The sequence below is a fragment of the Mastigoproctus giganteus genome, chromosome 3, assembly GCF_048544385.1.
Source record: "Mastigoproctus giganteus isolate SK-2022 chromosome 3, ASM4854438v1, whole genome shotgun sequence".
In the NCBI taxonomy this organism is placed as follows: Eukaryota; Metazoa; Arthropoda; class Arachnida; order Uropygi; family Thelyphonidae; genus Mastigoproctus; species Mastigoproctus giganteus.
Window position 1 is genome coordinate 106,557,551 of NC_143577.1, and position 14,415 is coordinate 106,571,965.

The 14,415-nt window shown below is 34.8% G+C and overlaps 1 protein-coding gene across 3 annotated transcripts in view; it reads right to left on the reverse strand.

The window, feature by feature from the left end:
* Window positions 1-14,415, reverse strand: part of LOC150088207 (uncharacterized) — a 376,069-nt gene that overhangs the window by 125,821 nt on the left and 235,833 nt on the right. For all 3 annotated transcript variants that reach the window (XM_090369384.1, XM_090369385.1, XM_090369386.1), the window contains one exon: window positions 5,780-5,912. In XM_090369384.1, coding sequence (XP_090225510.1) covers window positions 5,780-5,912 — 133 coding nt within the window. The remainder of the gene's footprint in view (window positions 1-5,779; window positions 5,913-14,415) is intronic.

Genomic DNA, 14,415 nt, shown 5'->3' on the forward strand with positions numbered 1-14,415 from the left:
TAAGTATTTTAGGTATTTTACCAGAAATTAAACGAAAATTAATCTTTAGTAGCATCTATACTGAATTACTAATAATAGTTTCAAAAGTCAATGCAGACATCAAGGATTTTTTTCTTATAACTCATAGACTAGAAACAGTAGAGGCAAGAGACATGTACTTGTTAATTTCCCCTTCATTGTGATATGCACTGATACTGGTTTATATGCTAAAATTTCATGTGATAAAGGTCCTCTCATATATTGGATTTTTTGGTCTAAAAGCCAATATACAAGAGTGGAGTTTTTCACTTTGAGAAGTGGTATAGTGGTGCAGTCAAATTTCTATTCACTAAGTATCCAATTTTGGTCTTTATCAGTGGGGAGCTGATTAATTACTTTTGTGACTAGTTTTGTTCAACTGAGTCAGTGATGAAGTTATCAGAGACTGAAAATCCACAACTAGCTTTACATTATCATCCAACTAATGCTGAATGACAAATTCAATCCATTCCTTCAAATAAAATGCATGGGGAGAAAGGAGATGGAACTGGTAAAAATTCATTTACCTTTTGTTAACCTGTCCACATGCTAGATAAAGACCTAAACTGTTGATTAAATTTGAATATGAAACTGAGTTCCACCAAGGTTTGGAGTGTAATAAAATACATTATTCTTTTGTAATGGTAATTTTGCAATAAGTTGCAATTATCTCTGCATAGAAGAGACCAGCAAAATGTACTTCAGTAAGCACTTTTGAAGGGGGCAGTACAAAATGGATATAGAGACAATTCAGTATACATATTTAGGAAAAAAGATTAATTACTACAAACAGCTTTGGGTAGCGGAGAGTTAATTGAGAGGGTAACATTAGAGTGGGCGATCAGATGTAAGTGGAAAATTAAACATCTCTATTTCAATATCCATAAAGGCCCTACCAAATCAACCTAACTACAGGTAGGAAGGGGTGTTAACTATCCTGCAATGAAAAAAAAATCTATAAATTACACTTAAAGTAATTTAGCAATAGTCTATCATTAAACTCAGAGATTAAAAATCACTAATATTATTACAGGTGTCAAACACAAGGAAATGGATCAGAAGCCAATTATAAAATTTATCTACAAAGTCAATTCTCACAGGTTAATTTTATTCTGTGATAATAATTGATACCTCCTCACTTATAAAGAGACTTGCAACCATATTAGTGACTTTTAAGAGTTGATAGAGCAGCATTTTTGAATTAGGATTAACACCAGCAGGATTTCTACAACACACAATTCAGATCATCATTTAACAAGGATAATGTGATACACCTTTTTGCTTTTCAGTCCATAATCGGCAAAGAGGTTAAAAATTGTTAATTTGCTATGTATTTCTCATACTAAATATGACCTGCCTGTGTATCCAATAATCTAACCATAAACATAAGTGTTAAGTTTTATTTATAAGAATTCTATAAATTTAATTTTCAATAATATCAAATAGCTATAATTTATTTGTACACATCTAGTCAGGAATTCATAAAAGTGATAACTTTATCCGTGATTACAATAAGCAGCATTCACTGTATTATGCTTAGGTGCTGTAAACCATTCTGGCCTTTGCCATCTAGTATGGCTTTTAGAGGGGAACAGGTATCCTGTGTGTTATCAGACATTCAGCCTAAAACACTGATGGATCCAATATCTCTCTATTACAGAAGATTTAGGAGAAGTCCAGTTGGCTTGCCTCCCTAAAATCTACTCATGCACCCCTTCTCAATGGTAAGTCCTGTTACGTCACTTAGGTGGCAACAAACGTGTAGAGTGGTTCTCTTCAAGACGCCTTTGAGCGTGAAGAGGAAAAGACCAAACCCTCCAGCATATGACAGCAGGACAAAACAAATGGCCCTCAGTCCCCAGCAGCTTTCACTCCCCCTCTTACAGCAGCGAGAGGATCAGAGTGGAAGCAGAGGGAGCTAAGAATCTCTGGGTACGACAAAGCTGCCATGCACGGAAACCGAACTTGGCCTGTTATAACGTACGATCACTCATCGGTGAAGACAGGATATTAGAGCTGGAAAAGGAATTAGAAAATGTGAATTGGAATATCATCGGTTTGACTGAAACAAGAAGAAGAAATGAATCACTTATAAGTTTATCAAGTGGAAATCTGCTGTACACCAATGGAAACAGTGAAAGGAGTGAAGGTGGAGTTGGGTTTCTGGTCCATAAAGATTTAAAAAACAACATTTTGGAATTCAAAAGTACATCACCAAGGGTGTCAAGGCTAATACTCAAGATTTCTAAGAGGTACAAGCTAAAGGTTATAATGATTTATGCACCAACATCGAGCCATGATGATGAAGAGGTTGAAGAAATGTACACCGAAATTGAGTCTTCTAGATGAGCAGAAAACCCACTACACTATTATTATGGGGGACTTCAATGCTATGGTTGGAAAAAGACAAAACAGTGCAGAAAGGGGAACTATAGGAAATTTTGGAATTGGTGAAAGAAATGAAAGAGGTGAAAGACTTGTGGAATTTGCAGAATCTCAAGAATTGTCAGTAATGAACACTTTTTTTCAAGAAAAGGGTGAACAGAAAGTGGACATGGAAGAGTCCAAATGGATTAACAACTAATGAAATCGACTTCATCCTCACTAACAGAAGATATATTGTGAATGATGTTACCATCCTGAATAAGGTAAATGTTGGAAGTGATCACAGAATGTTAACATGTACACTTGATATAGATGTAGGAAAGGAAAGGAAAACACTCACTCGAGTAAATAATACACAGGTCTTTGAGATAACAGAAGAGGAGAAAAAACAGTATGTACTGGAACTTAAGAACAAATTTGAGCTTCTGCAGACTGCTCAGGACCAAGATATCGACAAGGAATATTACAACTTTCTGAAATTGATAAAGCCCAAGAAACCTATAGGGAAAAAGAAATCCAAAGAAGAAAATATTAGTCAAGAAACATTTGTCATGATGAAAAGCAAGATAAACACTGACAAGGAGAAAATTGAGTATACTGAGTTATGCAACGCCATTAGAAAGAGACTCAGAGAGAACATAAGATGTAACACAAGTAAAGTACAACAAGCATTAAAGGAAAACAAAAGATTTAAATCAGCAGCCATGAGCAGTAATACAGAAAGACAAATGATACTGAAACTGAAGAATAGCGATGGTGTACTTATAAATAGCAGAAGATTACTATAGAGAATTATACAAGAAGCGAGGAATGATGCCAGGAGTGGGGAAGATGGATGGCAAAGTAGCAACACATACGACATACCTGATATTCTTCCTGATGAGGTAGAACATGCATTGAAGAAAATGAAGAATTGGAAAGCCCCGGGGGAAGATGAATTTACTGTAGAGTTGTTAAAATTGGGAGGAAGAGACATAATACAAAAACTGGCAAGGCTCTTCACAAAGTGCATTAGAAAAGGTGTGACGCCTAAGCAGTGGAATAATGCAATCATAGTTTTGCTGCATAAGAAAGGAGATAAATCAGAAATTAAAAACCAATTAGCTTGTTATCCCACATCTACAAGTTGTTCACAAGGGTCACTACTAACAGATTAGAGAGAATACTTGATAAGAATCAACCGAAAGAGCAAGTTGGCTTTAGGACAGGATTCTCAACTATGAATCACCTTCACGTAATATCACAGCTAATGGAGAAAGCAAATGAATATAAAACACCATTATGCCTGGCATTTGTGGATTATGAAAAGGCATTTGACTCCATACAGCATAAGGCAATGTTTCAGGCACTAGAAAGACAAGACATAGATACGCCACATATTATGATTTTGAAGAAAATATACGAGAGTGCTACCTCCTTTATTAGACTAGACAAAGACAGTAGGAAATTTAAAATCGAGAAAGACAAGGGGACACAATATCTCCAAAGCTGTTTACTGCTGCCCTTGAGGAAGCTTTCAGAAGATTAGACTGGTCGCAGAAAGGAGTCAATGTGAACGGAGAGTACCTAAACCATTTACGATTTGCAGATGACATTGTGGTTATAAGCCACGATCCCAAAGAATTAGAGGAAAATCTTAATCAGTTATGCACAGTTAGTAAGGATTTTGGACTAAAGATGAATATGGCTAAAACAAAAGTAATGATGAACAAGTATGCCATAGAAAGCGAAATAATGATTGAAGGAGCAGTAATTGAAAAGGTGGAGTCATATACTTATCTGGGACAAGTTATTAGCTGTAATAATGATAAATGGCTGGAAGTCAAGAGAAGAATAAATTTTGGATGGATAGCATTCAGGAAATATAGTCACATACTGAAGAGCAATATCCCAGTTTGTCTGAAAAGTAAAATAATGAACCAATGTATACTCCCCACCATGACTTATGGAAGTGAAACTTGGGCACTCACCAAAAGAATGGAAGAGAAGCTGAGAACTACACAGCGAAGAATGGAACGAATTATATTGGGAATCAGACTGTTAGATAAGAAGAGAAACACATGGATTAGGCAACAAACTCAAGTAAAGAACATTCTTATCAAAACTAAAGAACTAAAATGGTCTTGGGCAGGAACCTAGCTTGAAGACATGATGACAGATGGACTAAGAAAATAACAGAATGGTACCCAAGAGGAGCTAGAAGAAAACCTGGAAGACAAAGGCGGAGATGGATAGATGAAATTCATGAGTTTGTGGGTAGTAAATGGATGGCGAATACTCAAAACAGAAGGAACTGGAAAGTTGCTGGAGAGGCCTTCATCCTGCAGTGGATTGAAAATGGCTGATGATGACGACTTTTAGCAAAATGTATTAATAATTTCAATTATTCAATAATTTTATAAAATCAATAACTTAATTCATTTATTGTATACATAAAGTTGTTATTGTTTTATTATACCAATAATAACTTTGGAATAACATTTAAAGATTAACCCTTTTGCAAGTGGGTTCTAGACCATAATGTGACCTAAAGTGAATTTTCTTCAAGGATTTTTGAAAGTTTATAAAAATTTATTACAAATGATTTTAATATTAATTTTTTCCTATTTTGGCTTTATAACCCAAATATTAAACTAGGATTATTGTCAAATATAAAAATTTTAACAATTATAACAAAACAAAAACTCATTATTACTTATATTTTGATTCTCAGTAATATCCTCCATATTTATAAATGTATTATTGATTTAGTTTCATCAAACTCGAGATGTAAATTTGAAACAGTGTAAATTAAACTTTAGTTTTAAGCTAGAGCACATCATCTTGTACCTTGTTGAAAGAGTTATTATACTGATTATCACTTGTAAACATAGTTTACAAGTGATATCAGTGTAATAACTGGCTGCACATTTCTGTAGAGTTTAAAATTTCAAAATAATGAGGAATTACCTCAATATAGGCAATGCAGGATGTTGATCACTAACAATCACCTTGAATTTAAACGAATATTAAAATAACAAAATTAATTTTATCCTCAGAGGCAAACCATTAGCAATCCAATATACCCAGCATAGAGTTTCAAGAGAATCTGTGCATATACAGGCATAATTTGTTGATACTAATTGTGAGAAACATCAAAACATATATACAAATGCATATTCATGAAAAGGGTTAAAAAATAATTTGGAATGAACCAATCTATAAAGTGCACATCTTATACATTCAGACCGTTTGACAAGGTTAGGGTCTCTAATGTTACAAATGAACTTAAGATAAAGTGACTAGAAGATTTAGTCAAATTCAAGTGTCTATAAATAAAAATAAGCAAGACACTGCACCATCAACACTATAATGTACACAAAGCATAAAAACTTACTTATAAGTGAATGCACATTCTTTGAATAGCGGGAATTGTCTGGAATGGTAAAATTTCCACTTTGAATAGCTAGAGCACTCTCTCCAAAAGGCAAAGCGAAGAAGCAGAGTTTATATAATAAACATCCCAGTGCCTACAAAAGCACACAGAATATTAACTTTCATCAACATATCCATATAGAATTTCTTTAAAAATATAAAAACGCAGAAGAAATTATAATATCTAAGAATTTTCGGTGAAACTTTTTTTTTTTTTTTTTTTTTTTTTTTTTTTATGATACTCACCTATAAAAAACCATATGTGGATCTTGGTGCATTAGTTTCAAAATGTAATCTGATCTGAATATTGGGGAACAGATTGAAGAATGAACCAAGAATGACTGGATTAAAATTATCCTCCCTCCCATATAAAAAAATAGGCTAAGTACACTACAATTTTCTGGACTGTTTGTTATACATAAAATTAAGAGTGGGATAAAAACAAATCATGAACAAAAACTTTTGAGTTTTCAGCTCTTCTCCCAATGTGAGAATGGAGTAAAATGAGGGGAAGAGGACAACATGGCAAATTAAATAGGGAAGTTGCATGTCTGTAGTGCCAATGTAATTTCCTGTTCTAAATTTTTCTGAGAAAACAATGTGTTCTGAGGGTCATGTGCTGAAAGTGTCTGCTGACAATCTAGCATTTGGCAAAGAAATGCTATCATACTGAAATATCTTAAACAGCCATAACTTAATAAATTTTAGTTCATTGGCAGAAAGCAAAAATTTTACAAAGCTTGGGCCATTAAGGCATTTCTTTCCAAAATGCTATATTACTAGTAGACATTTCTAATGCATGGACCTCGGAACACATTACGTTTCCTAACAAGTGACTTCCTATTAAATTCCAGTTTCGCTCTCCCTTTCCTCTCATTTCACTCTGTTCTCACATTGGCAGAATCCGGCTTTGGCCAAAAACTCAAAAGGTTCAGTTCTTGATATGTTTTTTCTCAATCTTAAACAAATCAAGAAAGTTAAGACTGTAAGTCACCTTTTTGGGGATGTTTTTAATTTAGTCATTCTTAATTCAGTCTTCAATTTGTTTCTCAACATTTAAATCACCTGAAAACTACTCAACAACAAAGATCCAAATACAATTTTGTGGAAGCGAGTTTCATAAAAAATAAGCAAATGTATACACTACACGTTAATAGCCTTAATTCAATTTTAAAGTAGCATTCAAAATTAGAGTACTGTACTGTACCAAAAATTTAAAGTTCACAAGTATATCTGTTTAAAACTGTGTTTTAAACAGATATACATGTAAATTCTAACCAATCTATAATGTAGGACATATGATAAATCAATATTATTCTCAAAAACCTATCTTTTATTTCTTTGCAAAATTTAATTGGCTCCAACCTAAGTGTACAGCAGAGGGCAAAAAGTGCATTCGTAGTTGAGCCAAAAATGGAGTTAAAGCAATGGTAGCCTGAATACAAAATAAAGACATTTAACTACAAGTTAATGACAAGAGATATCAGTGTTGATAGGAAGAGAGTGGATAACTAACAAAAAAAAAAAAAAAAAAAAGTTTATGAATGTATCAACAAGTCAGTTTGCTTTAAAAAAAATTGTTTTTTGCCATTGCAAAGATGAAATTTGAAGATTTTTGATTTTTATTGGCCAGAACTATTGGAAAATATGCAAGGAGCAAATGAGACAATTTTTCATGTTAGTGGTTTTATTAATAGGCACGATATATTAACGGCAAAAGGGAATCTGGATGCGTGCAGAAAAAGCTCAAGGTCACGCAAAGGTGACACAGTCAGGTGTGACATGAAATCCACGAAGGGTGGTGGACCTTTCAAGGTCATATGTATGCTACAAGATACTTTGAAATGTTAAAGGTCAAAATACAGACAAATGTCTCTTGTCAGGATAACACCATATCACTTCACTTTTTGTACAATGGGGATAGTACCAAAACTATGGGGGAGGGGTGTCTCCATCTACACTGGAAACAGGCTACTACATAAAACTCGCACAATCTTGCTCAGACCGAATTGTCTAAAAAGGTTTTCTTAACAAGAAGTCCATCCTATTTATGCCTTGAAAAAATTCCAAATCAATTCAGCCCTAACTTGTGGCTTTTTTTTTTCTTCTTCAGCATCACCTCATAACTGTGAAATAAAGCTCCATATAGTCTATGATTAATAAAGAAAACTTAAGAGGAATTTTTGCAGTATTGGAGAAAAAAAGTTAGTGATGTTCAGTTTTTCACTCAGGGTTTTATACACCCACCATGCAACCACTCCAAGTATTCTCACCATGGGTAGCATTTTCATTTTTGTCACTGACATTCTCAAATTGCCCTTTATCTCTTATGTATTCATCCATTTCTTATCATTTATACATTCCCTGAGAATTTCTGTTTCCTTTCATTAAACTTTCCATATAAAATTACCTTAAAAAAAATATTCTCAGCCTTCAGTCAGATTCAACAATATCTCTTGTAAAATTCAAGGTCATACATATAAGCTTGCCATTTCAACCCAGAAATAGGAGTCTATTGATATTTGCATTCTATACAGAGATATTACAGAAACCAAGGGCCCAACCTTTAAGTTTGTCAAAAATAACCTTGTAGAGCATAGTTTCCCAAACTTTTTTGGGCCACCGCCCACTTTGCAAGACAAATTTTGTAATGCCCCCCATTATAACAGTTTTCCGCGTTCAAGCCGTTTGATATTTTCAACATAAATTAGCATTAGCATTAGTAGAGGCATATGATGCAAGAAAGCAAGCTTATTCAGCATCAGCCAAAAAAAAAAAAAAAAAAAACCCACTCCCATTTCACCCCCTCCGTTCGTTCGAAATACCTGTCCAGTTGAGCTTTAAATTTGTTTAGGCTATCAACTTCAACAACAAGTGATGGAAGTCGGTTCCACCAACCAACCACCCGCTGGCCAAAGGCAAATTTCCGCACATCTATCCGACATCCGTCCTTCCTCAATTTGAATTTATGCCCTCTGAGGTGATTATTCTGAGCAAGATGAAGAATCCCATTGGCATTCAGCATGCTCAAACCATTCAAAGCCTTATACACCTCTATCAGATCACCTCGCCGGTGCCTAGTCTCCAGACTCTGTAATTTGCAAAACTTAAGCCTTTCTTCGTAAGAGCAACCCTTTGTTCCATTCACTAATCTTGTTGCCCTTCTCTGTACCCGTTCCAGCAGCTCTACATCCTTCTTGAAATGAGGCCTCCAGACCTCTATACAGTACTCAAGATGTGGCCTAACCATTGCCTTATACAAGGGAATAATCACCTCCTTATCCCTGCTAGAAAAATTCCTGTATATCATTGACAAGACACCATGAGCTACTCTTGCAGCTCGTCTGCACTGCTCAGAGAACTTCATATCTGCCTGCACAATTACCCCCAGGTCCTTTTCATTCTCCACCACTGTCAGTGTAGTACCGCAGAGTTGATACGTTGCTCTGGGGTTACTGTTTCCCATATGTAGTACTTTACATTTGTCAATGTTAAACTTCATTTGCCACCTCTCAGCCCATCTGTTCAACCTTTCCAGATCCTGTTGCAGCAGCATAGCGTCAGTAGTGTCCTTAACAACCCTGCCAACCTTTGTATCATCTGCAAACTTGGACATTAAACTTGATATCCCATCATCAATATCATTCATAAACACCGAAAACAACAACGGACCCAACACTGAACCCTGAGGAACTCCACTAATAACATTAGTCCACGTTGAGCAGTGTCCATTGATTACCACTCTCTGTCTTCTGCCACTCAACCATCCCCTTATCCATAGCAGCAATTTGCCTCCAATGCCACACTGCTCCAATTTGTGCAGCAGTCTTCCATGTGCAACAGTATCAAAAGCCTTTCTAAGATCCAAATATATAATATCAAAGTTATTCCCTGCATCCAGTTCTTTTGTGACTACATCATAGTATCCAATCAAATTGGTCAGGCAAGACCTGCCCTTAACAAAACCATGCTGCGTCTGAGCTATAACTGAATTCTTGTCTAGATGATCCTGCAATGCTTCTTTAACCAGTGCCTCCATTAACTTACCTGGAACAGAAGTTAAACTAACAGGTCTATAATTACTTGTGTCAGCCTTTGATCCTCCTTTGTGAATTGGGGTTACATTTGCACATCTCCAGTCTATGGGTACCTCCCCTGAATCCAAAGAAGCTCTCATAATTATGGCTAGGGGTTTGCTTACTTCCTTTGCTGCCTCCTTTAATATAACTGGATAGATCCCATCCACCCCAGGTGCCTTTTTTATGTTTATCCTCAACAATCTCTCCTCCACTTTCCTCTCAGTTATTACAAAATCATCCAGCTCACTGCCAATGTTTACTTTACCTACATCATTCCCCCTCCTGAACAACTCCTCATGCGTGAATGTAGATGCAAAATACTCGTTTAGATTGTTAGCCACCTGAGCAGGATCCTCAACTGTTGAACCATCAATATCCAGTGGACCAATCTGATTCATCCCTTTCCTTCTCGAGTTTAAATATGAAAAGAACTCTTTTCTGTTTTTCCTTGCATCCTTTGCCAAGGATTTTTCGTAGTCTGCCTTTGCCTGCCTAATCTCCTTTGTGACTTGGTTACAGACCAACTTATATCTATCATAGGCTTCCATGTCACCCATTAATTTGTATGATACATTAGCAACTAATGATACATTACTGCTTATGCCGTTAAATTATTGAAAAAGTAGTGGCCAATATGTGCTTCATCTTGAACACAGTTATTGCTATTCCGATTTTGATGAAACATAGCCCATATGTAAAGATTATAAAGTGTATGCTCGAATAACATTATGCAAAGTTTCATACAACAGTTTAAATATTAAAATTCGGAATACATATTAAGAGATTGCAAATGCATTAGTAAGAATCTTATTGTAATAATTAAAACACCATCAAATGTATTAGAAAATTGTTTATTTCGCACTTACAAAGTAAAAATACAAAGAAAAAATAACAAATTAATGTGAAGGATGAGCCTGATGCATTTTTAAAAGTTTGTTAATATCGAGTTCAACTTTCATTAAAAATCGTCGTAAATCACCACGCTCAGTTATATGCAATCGGTTCCTTTTCTTAGATAGTAAATTCGCTACAGCACTAAACCCACGCTCAGCCAAATAAGAAGATGGAAAGGCAATTAAAAATTTCTGCACTATTTCCCATAATCCAGGGTACAGTGTCGGGATTGATTTCTGAAGCCAGAATTATATTACAAATATAGTTCTGGCTTCAGAAACTATATTCCTATATTATAGAACTATATTACTACAAATATTACGAATAGGAATGTCTTTCTCTTGAAAAAAACTTATTCATGGTATTAAATATAGATTCTCCCTTTGTATCCGCTTCCAAATATTTAGCAAATAATAATTCTTGACAAACTTTTTCTTCTTTTATGAATCGTACGTATGATAAGAGTAGTGCTTCACTATTTGGGAGAATTGATTCATCGAGTTGAATGGAAAATTGGCATGTCTTCAAATAATCACACAATGATTTTAAGAAGCTTGTAATCCATCATTATCTTGTTTAGTGGACTACGTAAAAAGTTTTGATATAGTTGGACGTTTAAAATATTTTTGTTCTAGTACTTGAAAATAGGACAAATCTTTATCCTTTTCGTCAGCATGCATTTTAGTCAAATGCTCTTGTAGACTAGGAGGCTTCATTGCTTCATTCGAAAATACTTTTTGGCAAATCAAACACACAGGTAATAATTGGTTCGTAGGAGACTGAATAAAGCCATATTTTCAAATACTCAATACTGTACTGTCGACATTTATTCTTAGATTCAGACATAATGGAGTAATAAAGGTTGCTGTTGTTGTTGTTGTTATTTGGTTTTTAGGAGCATTAGCAACTAAGGCCATATTGCCTCCGGGATATGCGGTGGTCATTCCTTGACCTTTCCGCATACTCCGTATTTGGTGGTGACGGGCTCGAACCCCGGTCTAATCAAGAAGCATGTGCTACGCACTGCTGCTCCTTCCCACCTGGCTACGGAGGCGCAATAAAGGTTGCAACAATATTCACAAAATAAAAGATTTAATTTACACTTTGTATGACTCCACTTATCTATCACACTTTTGGCTGATGATTGAATTGAAACTTATTCCTAAACAGCAAAAATGTACGATCACATATCAATTTATGAATTATTATGTTGGCAAAACGGCCTTGGAAGCTTTGAAGATGAAACGCGCTATGGCATTAGTTTAAAATTCGCGCCTAATCTGTCTCAAACGAATCAACAGATGTGGAGATATAATTGACTGATCAAGCTTACGTCATTTGCGTTACCACAGCAGTTTCATGGATGTACATTTGATCGTCTTACAAACTTTCAACAAAATATTTCTATTCATAGCTGCGTTATAAACTTCGAGAACTGATGTCGAAGGAACTTCGCATGCATCTTACCTGGTGTGCAAACAGGGGGAAAAAAAAAAAATATATATATATATATATATATATATATATATATATGTATGTATGTATATGCTACGAGTAACGGTTGTTTTATATGCATTTGATACCATCAAAAAATTTGAGGGAAAAATTGAATTTTAATTATCACACACACACGCCTGAAAAATTCACCATAAAGTGTCATATGTTTGCTTTCTTGAATTCCATTCTGAGCTGCAAATGTAATTTCACTTCTCTTGCGCCGACAGAACTGGTGTTTGCTGAATGAAGGAAAACGGGATTTATTTTCCTGAAATTTCCACTTCCTTTCATTCACTTGGGGAGAAAAAACTCCTTAGGAAACACGATCTGTTCCCCTTTCAAAAACAGTTGTTGCTACTGTTTCGCTTTATTGCTTCTTATGTCAATTCACAGTAGCTTGTGCTGTCACGTTTCAAAGGCCCTAGGCTAATTAGGGTGGGTTTAGAAAAATAACAGAAAAAGGCCTAAAAAAATACACACTTGATGTCACATTTTTGTCATTTGCGTGAAATTCAATAGAAGGTGTTGAAAATTGAAGTGGGAAAATCGAAGAAAACAGTTCTGGCTTCACCTATAGTGAATTTCAGCTGTGTCCTATAGCTGAATTTCAGCTGTAAAAATTATAGAATTTATTAGTTGACCTTTGAACTGGATCCAGTGGACCCGAGGAAATAAAAATATGGATAAGGAGCCACTGACCCCTAGACTGCCTGAACGCCCCAATTGCTTTTGAACCCATTACCGCCCCCCCCCCCAGAAGGCTTCAGCGCCCACTAGGGGGCAGTACTGCCCACTTTGGGAACCTATGTTCTAGAGTAATCCTTGTTGAGGTATAACATTGATTTCTGCAGATGACGTGGTATCAAATTTCACATTATTTTGTGTGCCTTTTGTGTATACTTTATTTCATACTATATTTTAATATCTTTCTTTTCTATGTGCTTCTCTATTACTAAGCAAAATTCATGCCTCTGACTATTAACATAATTAATTTGCAACTAAGGTAATCCCATCCCACCCTAGATTTTATTATAAATTCTATTCTATGGTTCTCTACACTGAAATAGGCAAACTAGTGTTTCACTACACTATAACCTGTTCTCTCCCAACTAGTAATTATAACTTACTAAACCCTAGTAAGTATGCCTTCTAACCTTAATTCATGCAGCCCATACAAACATGCAGCCCATACAGGGCTGCATGTTTGATACCTCTGCCAGATATATCCCATTTCGGGGTATAATACCCCTTTTTTGGAATCATATTTCCAAGATACCCCTTTTTCAAAATTTGAAATGGGGTATTTGAAAAAAGCAGAAAGAATTAACTGACAATAAATTTGTTGTTGTTGAAATGCACCCTTAAAGACTCAAAAAAATGACATTCTATCCTATTTACAAAGAGGGTTATAGAATATTTATATTATGCTTACTTTTTAACCTTTTACATTCTACTTGACTTCTTTTTTTATTTCATTGTAATGTTTTAAGGCTCGGGCAACAAACTTTTTTTTTTGTTTAAAATTCCCAATATCAATATCGATTTGCTGTATGAAGAATATGTTCTGTTGAAATCATTCCATAAAAATAGAGACAAAAGACCTAAAAAATACCACAAATATTTGGATAAAATTTTTAAATGCATACGAAGCATGTAATACAGAAAAAACTATTAATTTTGTTTTTGCTTTGCCTCACCCAAATGCAATGAGTGAGCAAGTATTTAGCTTAGTGTTTAACGCATGGAAAAGGGAGAGAAATAAATTAGACCTAAAAAATGTTGAAGGGTACCTGTTGTTGAAAACCATTCACAATATGTCATGCAAAGAATTTTATGCATATGCACTAAAAAATGAAAAACTGTTAAAGAATTCATTCAAATGAAAAGTATTGCTAGGTAAATATATATATATTTGATAAAATAAATCAGGTTTATTGAATATGTATTGTAAGCAATTATATAAAACATTTGATGTTAATATTTATAAAAGTTTCCTTTAGTGTTTAACTCCTCCAATAAAATTTTCCGAATTAAACGAATTAAAGCACAGGCTATAATTCAGTTAATTTTATTAAAATTTGACTAATTTTGCATTCCATGAACTTGTAAAAATCAACAAAATATAAAA